At 39.9% G+C, this 23,573-nt stretch overlaps 1 protein-coding gene across 1 annotated transcript in view; it reads left to right on the plus strand.

Annotated features, from left to right (window-relative positions):
* CC2D2B (coiled-coil and C2 domain containing 2B) overlaps positions 1–21,372 on the plus strand; it is a 96,904-nt gene extending 75,532 nt beyond the window's left edge. The window contains 10 exon segments of the mRNA XM_034776860.1: positions 533–547; positions 1,050–1,275; positions 1,420–1,623; positions 1,901–1,990; positions 2,482–2,595; positions 3,527–3,661; positions 8,365–8,487; positions 9,347–9,405; positions 11,401–11,578; positions 20,025–21,372. Of these exon segments, the coding sequence (XP_034632751.1) occupies positions 533–547; positions 1,050–1,275; positions 1,420–1,623; positions 1,901–1,990; positions 2,482–2,595; positions 3,527–3,661; positions 8,365–8,487; positions 9,347–9,405; positions 11,401–11,578; positions 20,025–20,213 (1,333 nt within the window). The 3' untranslated portion in view covers positions 20,214–21,372.
* The last annotated feature ends 2,201 nt before the right edge of the window (positions 21,373–23,573 follow it).

Genomic DNA, 23,573 nt, shown 5'->3' on the forward strand with positions numbered 1-23,573 from the left:
TAGGGAGTGGATTCCCGGGGGGCAGTTAGGGGCAGGGGTCCCAGGAGGGGGCAGTCAGGGGACAAGGAACGGGGGGAGGGTTGGGGGTTCTGGGGGGGCAGGAAGTGGGAGGGGCAGGGGCGGGGCTAGGGCGGGGCTCCTCCCGTCCTCTTTTTTGCTTGTTGAAATATGGTAACCCTATTTACTAAAAACATACCCACAATAGTTAGTCTAGTTAGTCTGGCTCCTTTTTTATTCACAATAGTTGTTTCAGAATTATTTGTTGGGACTTGTTCAGCAGTTACTTGTTCAAGCATGTCATGTCTTAACTTGGGCCTACTCAGGTCAGCTAAGTCAGCCCTACAGTTGGCTCCTAGATCTTCATCCTTTTGCTGTTTTGTTTACCCTTCCTCCTACTCCATCACTGGTGTGCCTTACCTGTTGAAACAGGTCCCACTGCCTATGAGCAGCCCAACGTTTTATAGGCTTAAGACTGAGTTTTTTGTAATTAACTAGTCAGTAGTCCTAACTAACATATGTCATGTATTGAGAGTTGGTTTTGCATAGGGTTTTGTGGGGAAAGATTGGGCTAAGGTGTGCTATATTATAATTGTATTTGCAATAAAGTTGTTTAACCAGCCATTTTTACAATCTTCTGTTATTTAAACTATTTAAAATGAACTGCACAACTTCTGTATGATTTTTTTCACCCACACTTTATGTTCCCCTAGCTCCTTAGATTTTAAGCATTGCTGCTATTAGGTTAAGTGTGTTGTTCTAAATTTCCCTGTATATTTTCCTGGGACTGAAGTCTGCACTCATGGTGTAAGACTTTCCCCAGGTAGAGGCACCATGTGTTCTTTAACTTGATACAGGGTATGACTTCCTTTAGAACCCTACAAAAGGTTCTCCTGTTTAAAATTTGAGGATTGTTGCCCTTGCCCAGAATCTAGTGAGTGGAATCTCTGTGAAAAAAGCATAAAAATTACATTTATTTCCCTTTATTGCACATGATATAATTTGAATCATTATGACCTTTATATTTTGTTATAACATCTCTTGCACTGTAGTTTGTTTGTTTTACCTAATATAATAATCTAAATATGTTCACAGATCTGTGGTACATTTCAAGTAAATACGCCACCAGTTTTGCTTGGCTACACTTGGAGCAAGCCCTGTGCATCTCATAAAGAAGAGCACTGTGGACAGAATTTAAAAGAATATACCTTTTTAACCATCTTTGCTACGATTGAACCTCAGCTATCTTCTGTTGAAAATGATTTAGAATCAGATAAGGTTGGCATTTATACTTAATATGCATCAATGAAGACTTTCAGAGTAGGGTAAATTTGTTTCTTAAAGCAAATGGTAATTCTTTTGGGGTATTTTAAGTCAATCTTTGAAATTATATTAACATTGTAACTGTAATTATGATTCTAGTTTGCAGATCATGAAGATGAAACACTTTCGCAAAGAGCATGCATTTTTAAAAAAAATTGCAAGGCAAAATTTCCAAAAAGAAGAATAATAACCTCTGTTTTTGACAATGAAGGACGAAATATTTTAGTTACAAAATATATTAGGGCACTAAATCCACCACAGCTGCTACTAGATATGTATCTTGACGATCCTAATGCAACTTTTGTAAGTATTAGTTTATTTTCTATCATACAGTAAGAAATTCAGAACTGCTGAAATTAGTCTTTGACATTCCTGAATTACTATTATAATTTACATTTTTTTCCTCTGTAGCTAGTATAGAAGTTCATATTTATTACATTAGTAATTCGTGGTAGCATGACAAGAAACTTAGATTAACTGTAGTTTTATATTTTTGAATAATCCAGAATTGAGATCTGTTCAGTAGATATTTATGACATGTGCGCCCTGGTATTTACGTATATTCCTATTTCATTTATAGGATCTTATTTCTCAATTTGTGTCTTTAATTCCTTGTGTATCAGATACATTGGATGAAAATGCTGATGTTGATGTTTGGATGACATCAGAGGTAATAATCCTATATTAAATAATAGATGTAGATGAGTTAATAGATTGTTGAAGTAATCTGTTTTACGTGCATTAAAATTCTGCATGAAAAATATTTTGGTTTACAGAGCAAAAAGCCAAATCTTGACTGCTTGTCAACCACAGATTAAGCCTCATGTCATCTCTTAGCCCAGTCAAATCCATAAAAAGGGGAATGAGCTCTTAGGAAACTTCACAAGCTGAATCATGTGGATTTTGTGAGAAATCCTCCCTCAGTGAGTAGGGTGGGAGTAGGGGGGGTTTACATAGGAGGCAAGGCTGTCTCCAAAACCTTCAGATTCCAGATATACCCATGTTATCTCTGTGTCCCTTTTCCACCAAAAGACAGCTTTCTGAGGAGTGTGCTGTCATTGGCAATCTCCTTGGCTTCCGCTCTGCATTTTATGACTAGATGGGGAGATGACAGCATAGAATTTCTAGTAAATAGCTTATTCTTTACCATTTTGCTTTTAGCATTGCATCAATTTGGCTATTGGAAATAAAGGAGAGCATGCAGTGCTTCTGTGTAACTACCTTCTGTATTTTGGGAAAAAAGCATGGGTGCTGTTGGGAACATCAGTGTTAGAAGTAAGTGCCATAATTTAAAAAATGTTTAAATCTTCATTGGTTTCATCCCCCATGACAGCATAAACAGTGTAATGTGCTAAAGAGAATAAAATACGTAGTCAATAACATACCAAGACAAATATATTGGAAAATCAGGATTGCCATGCCATATCAGACCAATGGTGCATCTAGTCCAACATCCTGTCTTCCACAGTGGCCAGTACCACTTGCTAAGAGGAAGGTGCATTAAACCCCATTGTGGACAATTATGGAGTAGTTTTCCTTAATGGACATTTCTTCCTACCTCCCCATTAGTTAGAGATTGGTTTGCAGCCTGGATGATTTCATCATCTAAGTAAATGTTTAATCTTCTGAGAATCCTACTAGGCTCTTGGCTTCAATGACATCGGTGAAAATGAGTTCCACAGCTTAATTATGTGTTATGTAAAAGTATTTATTTAATCAGTTTTAAATTTGTTGCTTTTCATTTTCACTGAATGTCCCCATATTCTTATGATTAGAAGAATTAAATATGACACCACCTAGTTTGCCTTCTCTATTACATTTGCTGTTTTACATATCTCTAGTGTGTCCTCTTATTCATCTTCTCTTTAAACAGCCCCATTTTTTTCAGTCTCTCCTAATCTGGTCACAGCTTTCATATTTGAAATCAAAGTGAATATCTATGTGAGTGAGGCTTGTAAGATTAGGCCCTATTTTCAAAAGATAGAGAAATATTCATGAGGCAGCATCGGGTAAACTTGCCCTTGCTGCACTTTCAATAAACAGAAGACTACAATCTGTTCTGATGTCAGTCTGGCACCTTCCACTAAAAAAAAAATAAACTATTTGTAAAAGGCTGAGGAAAAGTAAATATTGGAAGCTCATTTTACTTTCTTCATTGGAATTGCGTATATATATAAAATTGATGACATCTACTTTTTGTTGGTAGGGGAAAGTGGCATATGTATTAACTCATGAAAATGAAGAATATTTCCTTTGGAATCCCTTGAATGGGCAGTGTTATAAACAGTTTGATACATTTTGTCCCCTACAAAGTGTTGACTGCTTAATCAATAGGGAAAACGTAAGTATGTAAAATTAAACCAAACAAGACAAGGAATAGTGTCATGTTAGTTATAGACAAAGTATTAGGCCATATTTTAAAGGATCAAATAAAGTAATGTAGAATTTACAAAGAATAGGATTCAGAATATTTATATCATTTTAGAGACAGCAAAACTTTGCTGCTTTGCTAGCTAACTAGTATTCAGTATGTTACTACTGTATAGAAACTAATAAGGTTCTACTCAGGTCTTTAGATGCTGTCTAGTATTTTAGTATGACTGAATCTGTGAGATCCCCAACATTTTGTTATGATTCTGCATCATATGTTTCATCTGCACCACCTTCCACAATGGTGGTGGAGAATAGGATATTTTAATTATGTGTCATCTCTTTAAATTTTCAATAATTAAATAGAGAGGAAGAAATATTACTAGCATGATAAACCATGGGATAAGAACAACTTCAGATACTGTACATAGTAGTTTATAAAGCAGTTTGCAGACTACTACATGAAAATGTATTGTTTCTTTAAGAGCATTATTTTTATTTTATTTTGGAATATGCTAAACACTTCAGATCTGTACTGCAGATCTTTAAAGTATGGGTCTGATCTTGCAGTGTTCTTAATGCCCTCAAATCTTGACTTCAGCGAGAGTCAAGAGCACTTAGCATCTCAAGTAATACCCGTTGCAGGAATGGATTCTTCAGTAGTTCCTCTGCACCATAAAGACAGCAATGTTTTTGGTCCATAGGTTAGGACTACAGCTGAACATGAGGAAATCCATTCTGAGATTGGTGCGAAGTATAGAGTTCACAGAGGCCTCCCTAGATGCAGTATCAGCCAGAGCTTTTTACCTTCCCATGGACAGGTTCATGACATTAACAAACCTTGTATCAAAAATTCAAATCAGTCCACAGACATCAACAAAAAATTGCCTTCAGTTAGTCGGACACATGGCAGCTTGTACCTTTGTGACTCAACATGTCATGTTATGCCTTGTTGCTTCCCTGGCTCAGAACAGTTCAGATCTCAAACAAACAGCCTGAAAAAGCTGGTGTCAGTCCCTCATCAAGTAGAAGACTCTCTCAATTGGTGGAAAGACCCGGACAATGTCTACACAGATGTGCCATTCATCCAACCTTCCCCTTCCATCAGCATAATGACAGATGCATCTCTGGTGGCCAAATTTAGGGATTCACACCATTCAGGGCAAATGATCTACCCACGAGACACAGTTACTCCTCAACCTCCTGGAGCTGAGGGCAGTTAGGAATGCCAGTAACCATTTCATGCCTTTAATCAGGAACCGATCCATAAAAATCATGACAGACAATGTAGCCTGCATGTTTTATATCAACTGACAACTTGTGTGTGTGGAGAGAGATCCCCTTCTCTTTTTGCCAAAGCAATAAAGCTATGGAGCTGATGCGTAGCCAGCTGCATCCTAATCTTGGCAGCTTACTTACTGGGTATACAAAATACTATGGGTGATGACCTCAGCAGGCAGTTCTCCCAGAATTACAAATGGGAGTTGGATTCTCAGACTCTCAAGCACATTTTTCTGAAGTGAATCTTTTTGCCATCGTAACCAACAGAAATTGCAAACAGTTTTGCTTCGGGGGTGGGTTATAGGTCCTCCCTGACTGCGGGAGGTGCTTTCCTTGTTCTGTGGACAAGAGGCCTTCTCTGTGTACTTCCTCCAATGCCTTTGATTTTGAAAGTGGTAAATAAGATCAAGCAAGACAAAGTCAAGATAATGTTGTTAAATCCAATATTCCCACATAGGGCTGGTACCCTTTGCCTTGCCGTTTGTCTGGTGATGAGCCTTCCATCCGTTCCCAGCCTTCTCTCTCTTGATGCTGGGCAGACTCTCCATCCTAACCTGGGAATTCTTTGCCTCAAGGCTTCGTTACTCAGTGGTTCACAGGAGTACAGACCTCCTGTTCTGCAGAGGTACAGAAGATGTTCTTAAATAGGAGGAAAAGGTCTACATGAAATACTTACTTGTAAAAGTGGAAAAGGTTTCCCCACGGGTATATTCAGCGACAACTTTGGTCTGTTTCTTCTTCATTCTCTGCTGTCCTTGACTGTCTACTGGAATCCAAAAAGTCCAGGATTATATGAGTTCCCTGAGGGTCCACCTGCTATCTATAACAGCCTTTCATTCCTTGGTTGAGGGATTCTCAGTGTTTGTTCAGCCCACCACTGCAAGATTCATTAAATGATTAAGAAATCTTTTCATTCACATTAGAGAACCTATCCTTGTATGGGATTTAAACTTTAAACTTTTTACTCCGATGTCTTATGAAACTCCCTTTAAAAGCGATGGCCACTTATTCCCTCCTTCATCTATCCATGAAAACAACCTTGTTGGGGACTATCACTTCTGCTAAAACAATTGAGGAACTGGGAGTTTTAATGGCAGACCCTCACATTACAATGTTTTTCAAGTACAAAGTTTCATGTCCACTTCCAAAATTTTTACCTGTTATCATCTGAATTTCATATCAATTAGGTTATACATTTCCCAATTTTCTTCCCAAAACCACACCAGACCAGGGAAGATGCTGCCTTCCATATCTTAGATGTCAGGAGGGAGCTAGCCTTTTATTTGGACAGAACCAGATCGTTCAGAAAATCTCCAAGACTGTGTCAATTGCTGACAGGTCCAAAGGGTCCACAATTTCCACCCAGAGGCTCTCTAGATGGATGTATTTGAATGTATTATTTCTTGCTATGAATCTGACAATTTACAACCTCCCTCTATGGTATTGGCCAACACCATGAGATTACTTTCTACTTTTATGGCATTACTCAAAAATGTTCCCATTTTTGAGATCTGCAAAGCTGCAAATTGGTTTTTAGTACATATATTCTCCAAGCACTATATGTTGGTTCATTCTTCTAGATCAGATGCTCCTCTTGGGAACACAGTTTTGTTTTTAGTATTAGACTCAGCTCTGAAGCTCACTTCTTCTGTGGAGGATACTGCTCGGAAGTCACCTGAAGTCAAGGATGCATTACTTAAAGAAGAAGGAAGGTTACTCAGCTTGTGCAGTAACTGGAGTTCTTTGAGATGTGTGTTCTGTGAGTGCTCCACTACCCCCTCTCTTTCCCTTCTGCTTTGGCGTTTCCTCTGAGGGACTTAGTGGTGGTGAAGGAACTGAAGATGGCTCTCCCACACAGTCCTACATATCCTCTGTGCAAGGCACAAGGACGTGTAGGGCACATGGGTGGGGTGAATGGGGACTACTAGCAAAAATCTCCAGTCAAAGGCTCATGGGGTGAAGGCATAACTGAAGTGGAGCACCCACAAGGACACACATCTTGAAGAATTCCAGTTACTGCATAGCATAAGTAGCCTTTCCTTTTTCACACTTTCCTCTCATACCTTGAGTCCTGAGGAATCATAGAATCATAGACTTTAAGGTCAGAAGGGACCCTTATGATCGCCTAATCTGACCTCCTGCACAGGCCACAGAATCTCACCCACCCACTCCTGTATCAAACCAATGTCTGAGCCATTGAAGTCCTCAAATCATGGTTTAAAGACTTCAAGGTGCAGAGACTCTTCCAGCAAGTGACCTGTGCCCCACGCTGCAGAGGAAAGCGAAAACCCCCCAGGGCCTCTGCCAATCTGCCCTGGAGGAAAATTCCTTCCCAACCCCAGATATGGCGATCAGCTAAACCCTGAGCATGTGGGCAAGACTCACCAGCCAGACATCCAGTAAAGAATTCTCTGTAGTAACTCAGATCCCACCCCATCTAATATCCCATCACAGGCCATTGGGCATATTTACCGCTAATAGTCAAAGACCAATTAATTACCAAAATTAGGCTATCCCATCATACCATCCCCTCCATAAACTTATCAAGCTTAGTCTTGAAGCCAGATAAGTCTTTTGCCCCCACTGCTTCTCTTGGAAGGCTGTTCCAGAACTTCACTCCTCTTAGAAACCTTCATCTAATTTCAAGTCTAAACCTCCTGATGGCCAGTTTATATCCATTTGTTCTTGTGTCCACACTGGTACTGAACTTAAATCATTCCTCTCCCTCCCTGGTATTTATTCCTCTGATATATTTATAGAGAGCAATCATATCTCCCCTCAGCCTTCTTTTGGTTAGGCTAAACGAGCCGAGCTCTTTGAGTCGCCTTTCATAAGACAGGTTTTCTATTCCTCGGATCATCCAAGTAGCCCTAAGGTGATTTGTAGTAGAGAAGGAGCTGGAGAGGCAGTTGGTCCGCACTGCCCCTTGTGCCCTCAGTTCAGAGCACAGGATGCAGTTGCAGACCAATAGACTCTGCTAGTGGAAAAAATCTTCTGGTCTCAGGCTCATGGAGTGCATGCGCACGCACAGACAGTGGAATACCAATAGGAACCACATGTCTCAAAGAACTCCAGTTACTGTAAGGTAAGTAATCTTCCTTTTTCCATTTGACTTCTTTGGGAGTTCCCCATAGGGATGACTTGCAGGTTCAGGCCCTATGTTTGTATTAGTGAAATGTTAACCAAAACTACAGGTGGTTAAGCCTGATCCTCTTCAGTTGGCAGTACAAGTGCAATTGCTTCTCTTCATCATACTATATAATGGCATTTCTCTGACTTCTTATATACTTGTATTGGTATTAAAGGAAAACATTTAAAAGTAAGTTTCACATCTTTTAATTTAAAACAATTTTTGTAGATTGATTGCCACATTTTATACTACTGTTTTGATAGGTCTGGTTCAATACACAGCAAAACAGTTCACCAATGTGCATAAGTTTTGAAATTTCAAAGGAAGGTTTTTGGAGGCAATTTCTACCATACAATTTTCAATGCATAAAAACACAAACTGTACAGGTAACTCCTCCAATTTTCAAAGTTTATCTGTCTGATATAAATTATAGTAATTATCATTCGTTATGTTTGTTTCAAAAGATCATCATTGTTAATAAGTTGCTGTAAAAAGTGGGCAATAATTGCTTGAATACCCCACTATTGTAAGCAGCTGTAAATCCTGCTGGGAAACGGTTAAGTGGGTTGGCTATGCTGATTTAGAGGCAGGTGACTAGTTCCTGAATATAATGGATTTGTGAGTGACTCTATGAGGAAAGATTTGTGTGGAGCAGTCAAGCCTGCCGAGAAGGTTTGAACTGAACCATATCACCTTATTGTTATAAGAGCTAAACAAAGTAGGTTGGGAAAGGTGCCTGCTTAAGGTGCCAACTCTATTTTAATTAAGATAGTAAAAGTTAAGTTGAGTACTGCTGAGGGGATCACACAGTGCAAATTAGGGGTTGTGTAAGGTCTATATGTGTGTGTGCCAAGATGACATAAAGATCATCTTTGCACTGCCCTGATTATAGGGCTGTTATGTGCAAGAACAATCTTCACACATAAATTAGAGCAACCAGAGAATTGGTCTAATTGATGTGGCTGTTAACAACCCCAATGGGGCCAAAATCACAGCTCGGGATTGGAGCAGTATGTGCGTGTCCCTATCATGGCCCCTTCCCTCCACCCACACCCTCTGTGTGTGCAGCTGGGTAGCATAGGAGCCTCTGGGACACTGGGATGATCCTCAGAGGGCCAATTGTGTTTACTCTATGTACATATTCCACTGACAATGTGTGCAAAGTAGCTGCACTTCATTTGAGGATCTGGCCAAATGTCTTGTTATATCTTAACTTCCTATCAAGTATACATCTATCTCTTTCAGCCAAAAGAAATACTTTACACCCCTACTAATGGAAGCATGGTAGAAGAACTACAGAACAGGTAGGATCTTTTTGAATACTAAAAGCATGTGACCATAGTGGAAGTTGGGGATACTCAGCTTCTTGGGAAACCAGGTCAACAGTCCATTACTTGTCTACCACAAATTTATCTTTTCAGACTGGCCTGCTAGTGGAATTGCTGAAGTATATTAATTCTATGTATACTAGCCATGTTTATCTAAAAGAAGCGTTAAAGTTTTAGGTCCAGATCATGAAAAATAAATGCTTTAAAAGGTCACAGGGAATTTTGTTAATCATGTTTCATTACTTAAATTTATTTATAAATAGGGCTGTCAGTTAACTCACGCAATAAACTCAAAAAAGTTAATTATGGTTAAAAAATTAATCACGATTAATCGCACTGTTAAACAATAGAATCCCAATTGAAATTTATTAAATATTTTTGGATGTTTTTTTACATTTTCAAATATATTGACTTCAGTTACAACACAGAATACGAAGTGTACAGTGCTCACTTTATATTTTTTTATTACAAATATTTGCACTGTAAAAATGATAAACAAAAGAAACAGTATTTTTCAGTTCACCTCAAGTCCTGTAGTGCAATCTCTTTATCGTGAAAGTGCAACTTACAAATGTAGATTTTTTTTTGTTACATAACTGCACTCAAAAACAAAACAGTGTAAAACTTTAGAGCCTACAAGTCCGCTCAGTCCTACTTCTCATTCAGCTAATCGCTAAGACAAACAAGTTTATTTACATTTACATGAGATCATGCTGCCCGCTTCTTATTTACAGTGTCACCTGAAAGTGAGAATATTTGCATGGCACTTTTGAAACTAGCATTGCAAGGTATTTACATGCCAGATATGCTAAACATTTGTATGTCGCTTCATGCTTTGGCCACCATTCCAGAGGACATGCTTCCATGCTGATGACGCTTGTTAAAAAAAATGCCTTAATTAAATTTGTGACTGAATTCCTTGAGGGAGAATTGTATGCCTCCTGCTCTGTTTTATGCTCATTCTGCCACATATTGCATGTTATAGCAGTCTCGGATGATGATCCAGGACATGTTGTTTGTTTTAAGAGCACTTTCACCTCAGATTTGACAAAATGCGAAGAAGGTACCAATGTGAGATTTCTAAGGATAGATACAGCACTCGACCCAAGGTTTATGAATCTGAAGTGCCTTCCAGAATCTGAGAGGGACGAGTTGTGGAGCACGCTATCAGATGTCTTAAAAGAGCAACACTCTTATGCGGAAACTACAGAACCTGAACCACCAAACAAGAAAAATCAACCTTCTGCTGGTAGTCACCATCTGACTTATGATATGAAAATGAACATGCATTTGTCCACACTGCTTTGGATTGTTATCGAGCAGAACCCGTCATCGGCATGGACGCATGTCCTCTGGAATGGTGGCCAAAGCATGGAGGGACATATGAATCTTTAGCGCATCTGGCAGGTAAATATCTTGCGATGCCAGTGCCATGCGAACACCTGTTTTCACGTTCAAGTGACATTGTAAACAGGAAGCGGGCAGCATTATCTCCCGCAAATGTAAACAAATTTGTTTGTCTGAGCGATTTGCTGAACAAGAAGTAGGACTGAGTGGACTAGTAGGTTCTAAAGTTTTACATTGTTTTATTTCTGAATGCAGGTTTTTTGTACATAATTCTACATTTGTAAGTTCAACTTTCATGATAAAGAATTTCCACTATAGTACTTCTAATGGGGGAATTGAAAAATACTATTTCTTTTGTTTGTTTACAGTGCAAATATTTGTAATCAAAAATAAATATAAAGTGAGCACAGTATATTTTGTATTTTGTGTTGTAATAAAAATTAATATATTTGAAAATGTAGAAAACATCCAAAAATATTTAAATAAATTGTATTCTATTATTGTTTAACAGTGCGATTAATTGCACGATTAACTGCGATTAATTTTTTTAATCACGCGATTAATCACAATTTTTTTAATTGCTTGACAGCCCTATTTATAAAGATTTTGTAACTTTTATCACAGGATCGAAAAGACCTTAAAAAGTAAAATAATGGAATGGCGATTTCAGCAACCAACTCGGTGGCATCGACAGTGTATTGCTCTTCTACGACAAATTCTTCCCAAGCTAGAATTAAGAAATAGGATCTTTGTTACAGACAAAGAAGAAAATGAATTGGAAAGTTTACTGGAACATTATTGGGTTAGTATTTACATTATAAACAATTAAATTTTATAATTTAAATTATAAACAATATTAAGAGAGATTAATTTAAAACTGAGTATGTGTAGTATAAAGAAGGTAATGTGTATAAATAGCTGCAGCACTGAATACAGAAGCCCACTCATGATCAAACATATTTTAATACTGCTTTATTTTGATATAAGTAAGGAAATAACGACTAGCTATATAAAAAAGGAACAAAAATAACTTTAAAATGCTCAAAATAAGAACCACAGACATACATTTCTGTAAATTGACATAGAATATGTAAAACAGTTTTTGCCAGAATGCATCTTATAATAAATCTCACATTTTGGAAATTATTTCCTGATATTTCTTTTCATAATGTCACCCTTTTGGTTTCATGTTTTAGAACAACAAATACAATTTTTTTTCCATCTTTGCTGTTTACATCTTTCAGATATGTTAAGATGGTTATTTAGTTTCCCACTCATTAGTTATCATTTAGACGGATTGTACTAGTTATTCTTCTTCAAGTGATGATGGTCCCTATCTGTATTCGACACATGGGTGCACTTGCATGCCATGTGCCTGAGTCCGGAAGTGTTCTTAGCAGTGTCCGTTGACCTGCAAGTGCATAGTGCATCTCCTTGAGCTTCCAGCTTAAAGTATAAGAGGTAGTGCAGGTCGACAGCTCTTCAGTTCTCTTTTACTGCTGCATGGCCTGAGTTGGAACCCCGTTCCTTCGTACTTTTAGTTTGCTAAAAGAGTGACTTACTTTGTAAATAGTTTGTCTTAGTGATAGTTAGCTAAGTTAAGTTTTAGTGTAAACGGAAGCCGGACCAGGGCAAGGCCTTCAAGGTGACATGCATGTGGGACGCCAGCAACCATTTCCTCCCCGGGGACAGCTTCACCCAATTTGCCAACTGTAGGTTCATCCACTGGGCCCAGCTCAACTGCGTCCCGCTGAACGGAGCCGTCCGCCATGGGAATTGGGACAAGTGATGCAGGAAGTGCGCCTATGCCAATGAGACACTACCCCACATCTTGTGTAGCTGCAAGCCCCATTCCAGAGCCTGGCAACTGCGACACAACGCCATCCAAGATCGCCTAGTCAGAGCCATCCACCTGTGGGGAAGGTAGCTGTGAACTCCGCCATCCCCGGAACTGACAGCTAACTGTGACCGGACATCGTCATCACCAACAAGGACTGGAAGAAGATCATCATGGTGGATGTTACAGTGCCCTTCGAAAACAAGACCCTGGCTTTCCACGATGCCCGATCTCGAAAGCTGGAGAAATACGCCCCTCTGGCCGACATCCTGAGAGCTAAGGGCTACGAGATCCAAACTCACGCGCTGATCATCGGAGTCCTGGGCGCATGGTACCCCGGTAACGAGCGAGTGCTGAGAGAATGTGGAGTCGGTCAATAGTACGCTTGGCTGATGCAGCAAACACATGGTGTCGGATGCAATCAGGTGGTCGAGGGACATCTACATAGAACACATCACTGGACATCGGCAATATCAGGAGGAATGAGCTGGAGTGCCAATGAGAAGTGCAGTCGGGAAAGTAACTCAAATACTTTCCTGATGGACTGTTTTTATCTAAATGGACAACCTATCCTAAATTCTCAATTACTGAGGGACAATCTTCACTCATTGATATATTTTGCTTTCTGCCACCAACTCTCTGTATAACTTTTTTCATGAGTAATGTACCTGAATACATGGATGCTAAATATCTAAACTGTATTCTTCAATTCATTCACCTAAATTTGGGTTATTGCTAATTATGCACTATATGTATCTTATGACTTTAAAAACAAACTTTGTATTTGTGGATAATCTAAGCACTATACCCAGATGTACAGACACTCTTTTCTCAACCTATGTATTAAATGTTTTTTAACATTAGCTGTAATAAAATTTTTTATTCTTGAGTTTGAGTTCAGAAATGTTTCTTAGCAGTGTCCATTGACCCACACGTATGTAGTGCATCTCCTCGTGCTCTCAGCCAAGGGTATAAGAGGTAGTGCGGGTCGATGCCTCTGCAGTTTCCCTCTTACCATTATGGAATCCAATCCAAAGCAGAGGGGATGGAGGGCAGGGACCACACATCACTAAGAACCTCCAGTTACAGGTAAGTAACGTTCTCTTCTTCCTGGAGTGATGGTCCCTATGTGTATTCCACACGTGGGTGACTCATGAATAAGGCTAAGATTTCATCATGGATATTTTTTCGTAAAAGTCACGGACATGTCACGGGGAATAAAGAAAATCTCAAGGACCCCTGACCTGTCCCTGACTTTTACTAAAAATATCCATGACAGAATGGTAAGGGACTGGTCAGCTGGGGGTGGCTGGGAGCTCTGGGTTTTCCCTTGCCAGCAGCGGCGGGGAGCTACAGGAATCCCCCTGCCACTGCGGCAGTGGGGAGCTGCGGGGGGTCCCCCTGCCGCCACGGGGCAGGCCAGGGCCTGTGGGGGCCCCCTGACCCTCCTCCACGATGACTGGGGAGCTGCAGGGGTCAGAACAAAAAAACCCCACCACTTCCTAAAAATGTTCAGTCTGCTGATTATTGAGGGCATACATAAAAACAACGCAGGCTTCTTCCTATACTCAGTCTGTGAGAAATTCACCCGTATTGTGACATGCAAAATGAGGCTTAGACGCCACTTAAGACCTCAAAATATGTCTGAAATAGGACTTAAGTGATTCTGGGTGAACTTCATCCTCCATGACTATGAGAGGATCAAAACAGCTTAATGTGGCCACAAGACGCCCGTTCTAGGAAACAGATGGTGTATTTGTTTGGAGGCAGCCTTTGTTGTTGTTGTTTTAAACAACTATCATTACTTCAGAACATGTTTAATTCTGTCAATAAAATACCACAATTGTAAATCAGCTTTTGTATAGTGTGTAGGAATGAGGAAGGTGTAATTTCATAGCCATACAGTAGGATAGATTTTGATTTCAGTTACTCCAGTGTATATTTGGAATAGCTTCACTGACTCAGTGGAATCCCTCTTTGCTATCTTAACCAAGTGAGACACAAACAAAAAGCATGCAAAATTTTCACAGATGCACTGAAAATCTTCAGTACACTAGATATCATACAACTTCTGCCACAAACAATAAAATGGAATTTAGATTGAAAGCTTAAAAGCCTTTTTTCTGAAATGCATTTTCTCAAAGTTTCTGTCCTGTAACTTCACTGTAAATCACAGTACTTGGGATATTCCATTTTCTTGAAGGAAAATATTTCTACAATGATTTTATTTATCATGGTCATATTCCATAGATTCTCCTGAAAGATCCATTCATTAAATAGAAAAATGGAGCTGGCTGGGGAAGCAACAGAGCACTAACCCTAGTTATAACAACATTATGAAACAAAAGCAGAATTGTGTTCCAGTTATTAATCATCCCTTGTGTGATATTGTTTTCCCTTTATACTGTGCATCTGCTCATAACACAAGTATAAATGTTACTGTACATAAAAATTATTTTAAAATTCTTCATAATGATTTATTATAAGATACCCTCTTTGGGTGAGATTCTGTGCTGTGCTTCTAGAGGTATTATCTACACTTCAATCTGGAGGTATAAATTCCAGTTTGAGGAGATATACCTGTGCTAGCTCTGATTGAGATAGTGTGCTAAAAATAAAATTGTAGCTGTAGCAGCAGCAGGGGCTAGCTGTCCTGAGTACCTATTACTGTCTTGGATATACTTGGAGCATGAACTTAGTGTCTTAGTGTAATTGGGACAATTAGTCTCTCCCATAGCTTGCGCTGCCGTGGCTACACTCTTTTTAGCACTTTAGCTTGATCAGAGCTAGTGTGGTTGTCTCCTCAAGCTGGAAATTACACCTCCCAGCTCCAAGGTAGACATACTCTCAGAGGCACAAGCATAGAATTCACAGCAGAAGTAGAAATGGGGGCTAAAGTGGCTTTAAGATGTCTCTGTGTCTCTCCAATGCTGGGCTGTTCCAGGGGCTGGAGAAGCTCTTGACATAACGTAGAGACAGCTTCCCTGGGCTGCCCTATGGAATGTAGTGCTGCATGCTGTTCGCCTGTTCTAAAATGCCCCTCCTACCTCTGTGCTAAGGCTTGCAAGAGGGTCCTCAGAAGAGCACCTTATGGCTGTCTCCACAAAACCTGCACAGAGGGAATCCTCTTGTAATGATGCTGGTTCTGGCGGGACGCAACTGAGAGTGCCAATTCAGGACAAATTGCTAAAACAGGGCAGTTACAGCCCAAGGCTGTGTTTTTTCCACCTCTAAGGCAAACCAAACCAGCCAGACAGTGAAGACTTTGGTCTCACCCCACTGGCTAACACAAGTCACACAAGCAATTCCCTTAGACACTCCAGTTTCCCAGTATCACCACCAGTGTCACTCGTTATGGGGACAAGTGGTTATGAAAACCAATACCCCAGTAAAAGAAAAAAGGTTCTCTCGATCCCAAAGGACCAAGCCCCAGACCCAGGTCAATATACAAATTAGATCTTACCCACAAATCACGCTGTTGCCAAGCCTTTAGAATCTAAAATCTAAAGGTTTATTCATAAAAGGAAAAAGTATAGATGAGAGCTAGAATTGGTTAAATGGAATCAATTACATACAGTAATGGCAAAGTTCTTGGTTCAAGCTTGTAGCAGTGATGAAATAAACTGCAGGTTCAATATCAAGTCTCTGGAGTACATCCACAGCTGGGATGGGTCATTCAGTCGTTTGTGCAGAGCTTCCATTTGTAGCAAAGTCCCTCCAGAGGTAAGAAGCAGGATTGAAGACAAGATGGAAATGAGGCATCAGCCTTTTATAGTCTTTTTCCAGGTGTAAGAACACCTCTTTGTTCTTACTGTGGAAAATTAGAGCAAAATGGAGACTGGAGTCACATGGGCCAGTTCCTACATACTTTGCTGAGTTACAAGCAGGCGTGAGCTGGAGCCGGTTCGCACCGGTTCACACAAACCGGTTGTTAAATTTTGAAGCAGTTTTAGAACTGCTTGTTAACTGGCTTCCCTGCGAGGGAAGCTTTGATGGGCTCTGGTCGGGAAGCATGTAATTCCTCCTCCCGGCCATCGGGGGGCGCTGCGGGAGCCATGTGGGCTGCCTCCTGGCCCTGTTGCTGTTGCTGCTCCTTGGACCTCTGGCCCTGGGGCTCCCGCTGCTGCCTGGTGGGTCCCCAGCTGTTCTGCTGGGCCTGGGCTACGTCCTGCTGCTCGGGCTGCTCCGAGCCGTTACTCTAAATTACATTTTATATGGAGGACCTTCAACTCTGTAAAGATGAATTTCCATCTATGATTAAAAATACTGACCTGTAATTGGAGGTTCTTCAAGATGTGTGGACCCTATCTGTATTCCACTACCCGCTCTCCTTCCCTTCTGCTTCAGTTCTTCTCTGATTCATGGTATAGAAAGAACTAGAGAGATGGTCAGTCCACCCTACTCAACAGACACTACTTTCAAATTCTCTGGCTCCGAGCATACCTATGAATTAGAAGCAGAGGGGAAAAGGAAACCCCACATGAACTGTCAGGGACCTGCGGAGACTTTATGTTCCTGGCATATCGGATACCACCAAACACATTCCAGGATAGACTGGCAATGGACCCAATTTATAGATGCTGAACTGGACTTGGACTTGCTCTCCAAACTTTGGCTAGCCAGGTCAAAAAGGGGCAACAGGCTCATAGTCATCAGGTGATCGAATAATATGCTCAGGTCTTTCTTCTCCTGTGTTGTTTCCAGCTGGAGACCCCTTCCCCCCAGTGTACATCAGAAATCCTTCTTCTCAACTGCACTACCTTGCACTGTGTATTATTAAATTGCATCCAATTTCTATTACCACAGTCCTCAATGTCATCCATTTCCTCCTGTATAAAATTCAAGTCCTCCCCTGTAATGATGATGCCTCTGAACTTCGTGTCATCAGCAAATTTCACTAGCACATTCCTATTTTTGTGCGAATTAAAATATTAAATAAAATCAGTCCCAAGACCAGCCCTTGAAGTACTCCACTAATAACTCCCTCCAGTCTGATAGTTCTCCTTTCAGCACAATCTGTTCTTCTTTGAGTGCGTACACATGTCCATTCCACTTTAGGTGTATGTGCACCAGTGCCAGAGACCTTTTTTCCATAGTGGTACCCGTAAAGGGAGCGCATGTACCCTCCTCATGCTTGTGGTGCTTGCCAAGAGCATAAAGGAGCAGAACTTCCCCATCCCCCTCAGTTCTTTCTCACCATCCGTGATCAGTGGTTAGAGCAAGTGTTAACTCTTCACACCTTCCCTTTTTTGTGCTTTAGAGAACTTTATAAAGGCTGATTTTGTAAATAGTTAGTTTAAAAGTTTTCTAGTTAATAGTTAGCAGACTCTGCACGCTCTGTCTGCATCTAACCGCCTGGATGGCTCAGTGGTTTAATCATCAGGATTCTGCCTCTTCTGCTTCAGTTAAAAATGTTCTTTTGAATAGCAGGAAATTGTCTACCAGGTATACATACCTTATGAAATGGAAGAGGTTCTCTGTTTGGTCCCTGCAGGGAAACACTTCTCCTTCCCGGCTCCTATCCAGTCTATCCTAGACTACTTGTTACATCTAAAAGAGAAAGCATTGTCAGTTAGCTCACCTGTCTACTTTCTCAGGGTTTCACACACCTATAGATGCCGGATCCATATTATGCAATCCTATGACTTTCAGATTACTAAAAGGTTTGGACAGAGTATTCAAAAATGTTAAAAATCTAATTCCTTCCTGGGATTTAAACTTAGTTCTCTCTGAATTAATGGGACCTCCTTTCTAACCCACAGATATCTGCTAGTTGTCACATTTCTCAGGGTAAATTATGATTTTAATAGCTGTTACCTCAGCTAGGAGGGTTACAGAGGTCTGGGATCTGATGGCTGACTCTCCGTACACTATATTTTGCAAGGACAAAGTGGCTTTAGATCCTTACCCCCAAATTTCTTACCAAAGTGGTTTCAGATTTTCATTTGAATCAGACTATTTATTTACCAATTTTCTTTCCAGTGCCCCACTCTCATGAGGATGAAGAGAAACTACAGACCTTGGCTATTCAAAAGAGCATTAGCTTTTATATGTGGACAGAACTAAAGAGTTTTGGTTATCTCCGTACTTGTTTGTTTCAAGTGCTGACCAATTGAAAGGTAAACCTTAAAACAAACGTGCTGAGTCATCATCTGAGTCTGCTATAACATGCAATATATGGCAGAATGTGAATAAAACAGAGCAGGGGACATACAATTCTCTCCCAAGGAGTTCAGTCACAAATTTAATGAATGCATTATTTTTTAACGAGCATCATCAGCATGGAAGCATGTCCTCTGGAATGGCGGCCGAAGCATGAAGAAACATACGAATGTTTAGCATATCTGGCATGTAAATATCTTGCAATGCCAGCTACAAAAATGCTATGCAAATGCCTGTTCTCACTTTCAGGTGACATTGTAAATAATAAGTAGGTAACATTATGTCCTGTGTAAACAAACTTGTTTGTCTTCGCAATTGGCTGAACAAGAAGTAGGACTGAGAGGTTTTGTAGGCTTTAAGGTTTTACATTGTTTTATTTTTGAGTGCAGTTATGTAACAAAAAAAATCTACATTTGTAAATTGCACTTTCATGATAAAGAGATTGAACTACAGTACTTGTATGAGGTGAATTGAAAAATACAATTTCTTTTGTTTATCATTTTTAGAGTGCAAATATTAGTAATCAAAAATAATAATATAAGTGTACACTTTGTATTCTGTGTTGTAATTGAAATCAATATATTTGAAAATATAGGAAAACATCCAAAAATATTTAATAAATTTCACTTAGTATTCTATTGCTTAACAGTGTGATTAAAACTGTGATCAATTGGGATTAACTTTTTTGAGTTAATCGCATAAGTTAACTGTGATTAATCAACAGCCCTAATGAATTGCTTACTTTTCATGTATACTGACAAAACTTTTAATTTGGATATTCTGCATGAAATCTTGGCCACGTTGAAGTCAATGGCAAAACTCCCATTGGTTTCAGTGGAGCCAGAATTTCATTCTCTCAACTTATCATGGTTAATAAGTACAAAGAAAGAACAATTTTTATTTTTCTGAAAGTTTCTTAATGCAGTGCAGTAACTTTTTACAGTATGTTTTATTGTATGATACAAGTATATACAATATAATCTTTACATTGAATCAGTAGCTCAGAGCTAAAATACATTTCTGATAAATGAGAGGTTGGTTACTTAATAATTAGACAACTTGATGGAACTCATAAGAGAATTATCAAATGCTTCATTTCAAATTCAGACAAATGCATATGCCATATACTGTTTTTGATATGTGAACATTTTTAACCATAAAACTATTATGAATAAAAGTGTAGCATTTAGTTTTTCATAAAATAATCCTTTCAAACTGTACTTATAGTTTCAATCCTATGTTTTTCTAGGTGACAGGATACCCTATCCAGATGCCATACACAGATTTACCATCAATAAGCGAGGCTGTGTATCAAACTGGCATTCATTCTTCAGAAATCCCAAACACAGAATTTGCTCTTGCTGTGTATATTCATCCATACCCAAACAACATCTTATCTGTATGGATCTACTTAGTTTCTTTGGTCCGTCATCAGTAAACAGTGCTGAATTCAATTATAATTAAACTAAGTTACTACATGTTACCTCTCATGGTTTAAGATGGTTATTTAGGCATGAGAACTGGGACATGAGAAGGTAATTTTATACCACAAGAGATAAGCCAGTACTATTTATTGTACATTAATAGAATTTTGTTACTGTAGAGAGATTTTAGTTTTTAAAAATTCTAATTAGATCCATTAGATCTATTATAAATTGACCTTATCATTTTTGCTAATTTCCCAATAATCTGAGACCAGCATTAAACTCCTGTAAATCATTAGAATGATCATATTTAGTGTCCAGAGAAGTTGTTTAAATGATTTCTTGGAAAGTAGAGAGTAAACCCTTTGAGGAAAGATCTTAATGGGTTGTTTTATAAAAGAATTAGAATTTAGGGTCTTGCTGCCTCAACACAGTGAATTTCAAACATTTCAAGAGTAACACATAGTTGATACTATTAGTTAAATAAGGTGCTGTAGAATATTGTGGAATGCATATTAATGTTTGACTGGTAAAGACATAGTAGTTTACAATGGTGAATGTGAAAGTTGTGTAATAAAATACAAGTTTGTAACTTTAATATCCAGAAGGCTTCCCTAAATCTTAAGGCATTGTCCTACTCCTTTGAAATCATTGGGGGCAGGAACAGATCCTTAGTGTCATTGCTAACTTGTGAAGTTCAGTTTGTGTGTTATGTTTTATATTCTTTTAATTTTCAGTTCTACGTTTTTTTGGAATGATTAATGGCAAATATTTTGTTCAAGTAGTGTTATGAAAATCCTTACTTTCCTTTAGCAGAATGTTTATGTTGTTTATTTTTTTAAAACTGAACGAGTTTAACTTTAGCATACAACAGTTAATTGTAAACAATAGGATTGCATACAATATACTTTATTATAGGGAAACATTCAAAAGCATAAAGCAAAGCTGTCAAATATATAAATGTTTTTATTATAAACTTTTAAAATCATTATAATATTGATAAGTAAAAAACTAGTGGTTTATTAATATTATTTTATATAGAATTTTAAAATATAAAGTATAAAATAAACTATAAGGAATATTAAATTAATATTCCTTGTGTATATTAAAATATTTTATCAACACATTAGAAAATGCCATTGCTGATGCCACTTGGGACAATTTGGAAATAAAACAGCACACTGATAACTGGGTTTTGAAGTTTGATTATTGTCAGATTAGGATGCTTACTTTGCATCCTCTGTGTATTCAGGGTCATATTTATGGCTGGCAGAGCTAATACATCACTGGAAGAGCTAGAGTCTTTTCTGGCTTGTACATAATCAACAGAATTGTTGGCTAGGTTCCATTTGCAGATTGTTGGTGATGTGTCAGCCAGCAAGAAACCAGTTTAACCTTTAACTTCCAGGCTGAATTTGCAGCACCGGCAGCCAGGAAAACCTAATCATTGCACTTACAAACAGCAGAATTGATTTGGACGTTTGGAGGTCATTGGAGACAATAAACAGGAAACTCCACTTTGCTATTTTTACATAACTAGAGTTGAACTGCAATTTAAAGGGAGAGGCTGAAACTTTGGATGAAATAATTCAAACTGCAGTGTTACCTTGCAACCAATTGTCTCAGACCCTCCGTGGTCCTAAATAATCACAAGGCTTGATGAAACCTTGTGCCCTTGAGACCAAGGGTATGTCTACACTGTGAAATTAGGTCAATTTAGTAGAAGTCGATTTTTTAGAAATCGATTTGATACGATCGATTGTGTTTGTCCCCACTAAGCGCATTAAGTCGGCGGTGTGCGTCCACAGTACCGAGGCTAGCGTCAACTTTCGGAGTGTTGCACTGTGGTAGCTATCCACAGTTCCCGCAGTCTCTGCCACCCATTGGAATTCTGAGTTGAGCTCCCAATGCCTGATGGGGCAAAAACATTGTCGTGGGTCGTTCTGGGTACATGTCATCAGGCCCCCTTCCCTCCCTCCGTGAAAGCAACGGCAAAAAATCATTTCTTGCCTTTTTTCCTGGGTTACCCATGCAGACGACATAACACAGCAAGCATGGAGCCTGCTCAGCTCACTGTCACTGTATGTCTCCTGGGTGCTGCGGGCAGACGCGGTACTGCAGTGCTACACAGCAGCATCCCCTTGGCCTTGCCTTGCAGACAGCAGATGATACAATACGACTGCTACTGTTGTCGTCGTCCCGTGGGTGCTCCTGGCCAACCTTGGTTAGGTTGTTCGGGGGTGCCTGGGCAGACATGGGTGCTCCTGGCCGGCCTTGGTGAGGTCGGTCGGGGAGCGCCTAGACAAAAATGGGAATGACTCTAGGTCATTCTCTTCTTTAAGTTTCGTCTAATGGAGATTCAGTCCTGCCTGAATATCATGCCAACTGGAGGGTTCTGCCTCAGGCTGCTCTCCCAGTCAGCAGCACCGCGCGGTCGCATCTACCCCAGCCTATCCCTTGCTCCCATGGCTCATGAAGCCTGGACAGTAGTAAGGAGCAGTTCAACAATAGGCTGAGCAAGTGCATAATGGTGGTAGAATGTGCCTTTGGACATATAAAAGCACGCTGGCGCAGTTTACTGACTCGGTTAGACCTCAGCGAAACCAGTATTTCCATCGTTATTACTGCTTGCTGTGTGCTCCACAATATCTGTGAGAGTAAGGGGGAAACGTTTATGGTGGGGTGGGAGGTTGAGACAAATCGCCTGGCTGCTGATTACGTGCAGCCAGACACCAGGGCGGTTAGAAGAGCACAGCAGGGTGCGCTGCGCATCAGAGAAGCTTTGAAAACCAGTTTCATGACTGGCCAGGCTACGGTGTGAAAATTCTTTTTGTTCCTCCTTGATGAAAACCCACCCCCTTGGTTCACTCTACTTCCCTGTAAGCCAACCGCCCTCCCCTCCCCCCTTTGATCTCGGCTTGCAGAGGCAATAAAGTCGTTGTTTCAAATTCATGCATTCTTTATTAATTCATCACACAAATGGGGGGATAACTGCCAAGGTAGCCCGGGAGGGGTGGGGGAGGTGGGAAGCACATGGGTCGGGTAGTTGTAGGGGGCACCCCCTAGAATGACATGCAGCTCATCATAGAAGCAGCATGTCTGGGGCTCTGACCCGGAGCGGCCGTTTGCCTCTCTGGTTCTTTGGTAGGCTTAACGCAGCACTGCTGCGGGTCCCTGTTATAACCTCTGTCCTTCATGCCCTTGGAGATTTTTTCAAATATTCCAGCATTTCGTCTTTTGGAACGGAGTTTGGATACAACGTATTCGTCTCCCCATACAGCGATCAGATGCAGTACCTCCCGTTCAGTCCATGCTGGAGCTTTTTTGCGATTCTGGGACTCCATAGTCACCTGTGCTGATGACCTCTGCATGGT

This window comes from Trachemys scripta, chromosome 7, assembly GCF_013100865.1.
Source record: "Trachemys scripta elegans isolate TJP31775 chromosome 7, CAS_Tse_1.0, whole genome shotgun sequence".
Taxonomy (NCBI): domain Eukaryota; kingdom Metazoa; phylum Chordata; order Testudines; family Emydidae; genus Trachemys; species Trachemys scripta.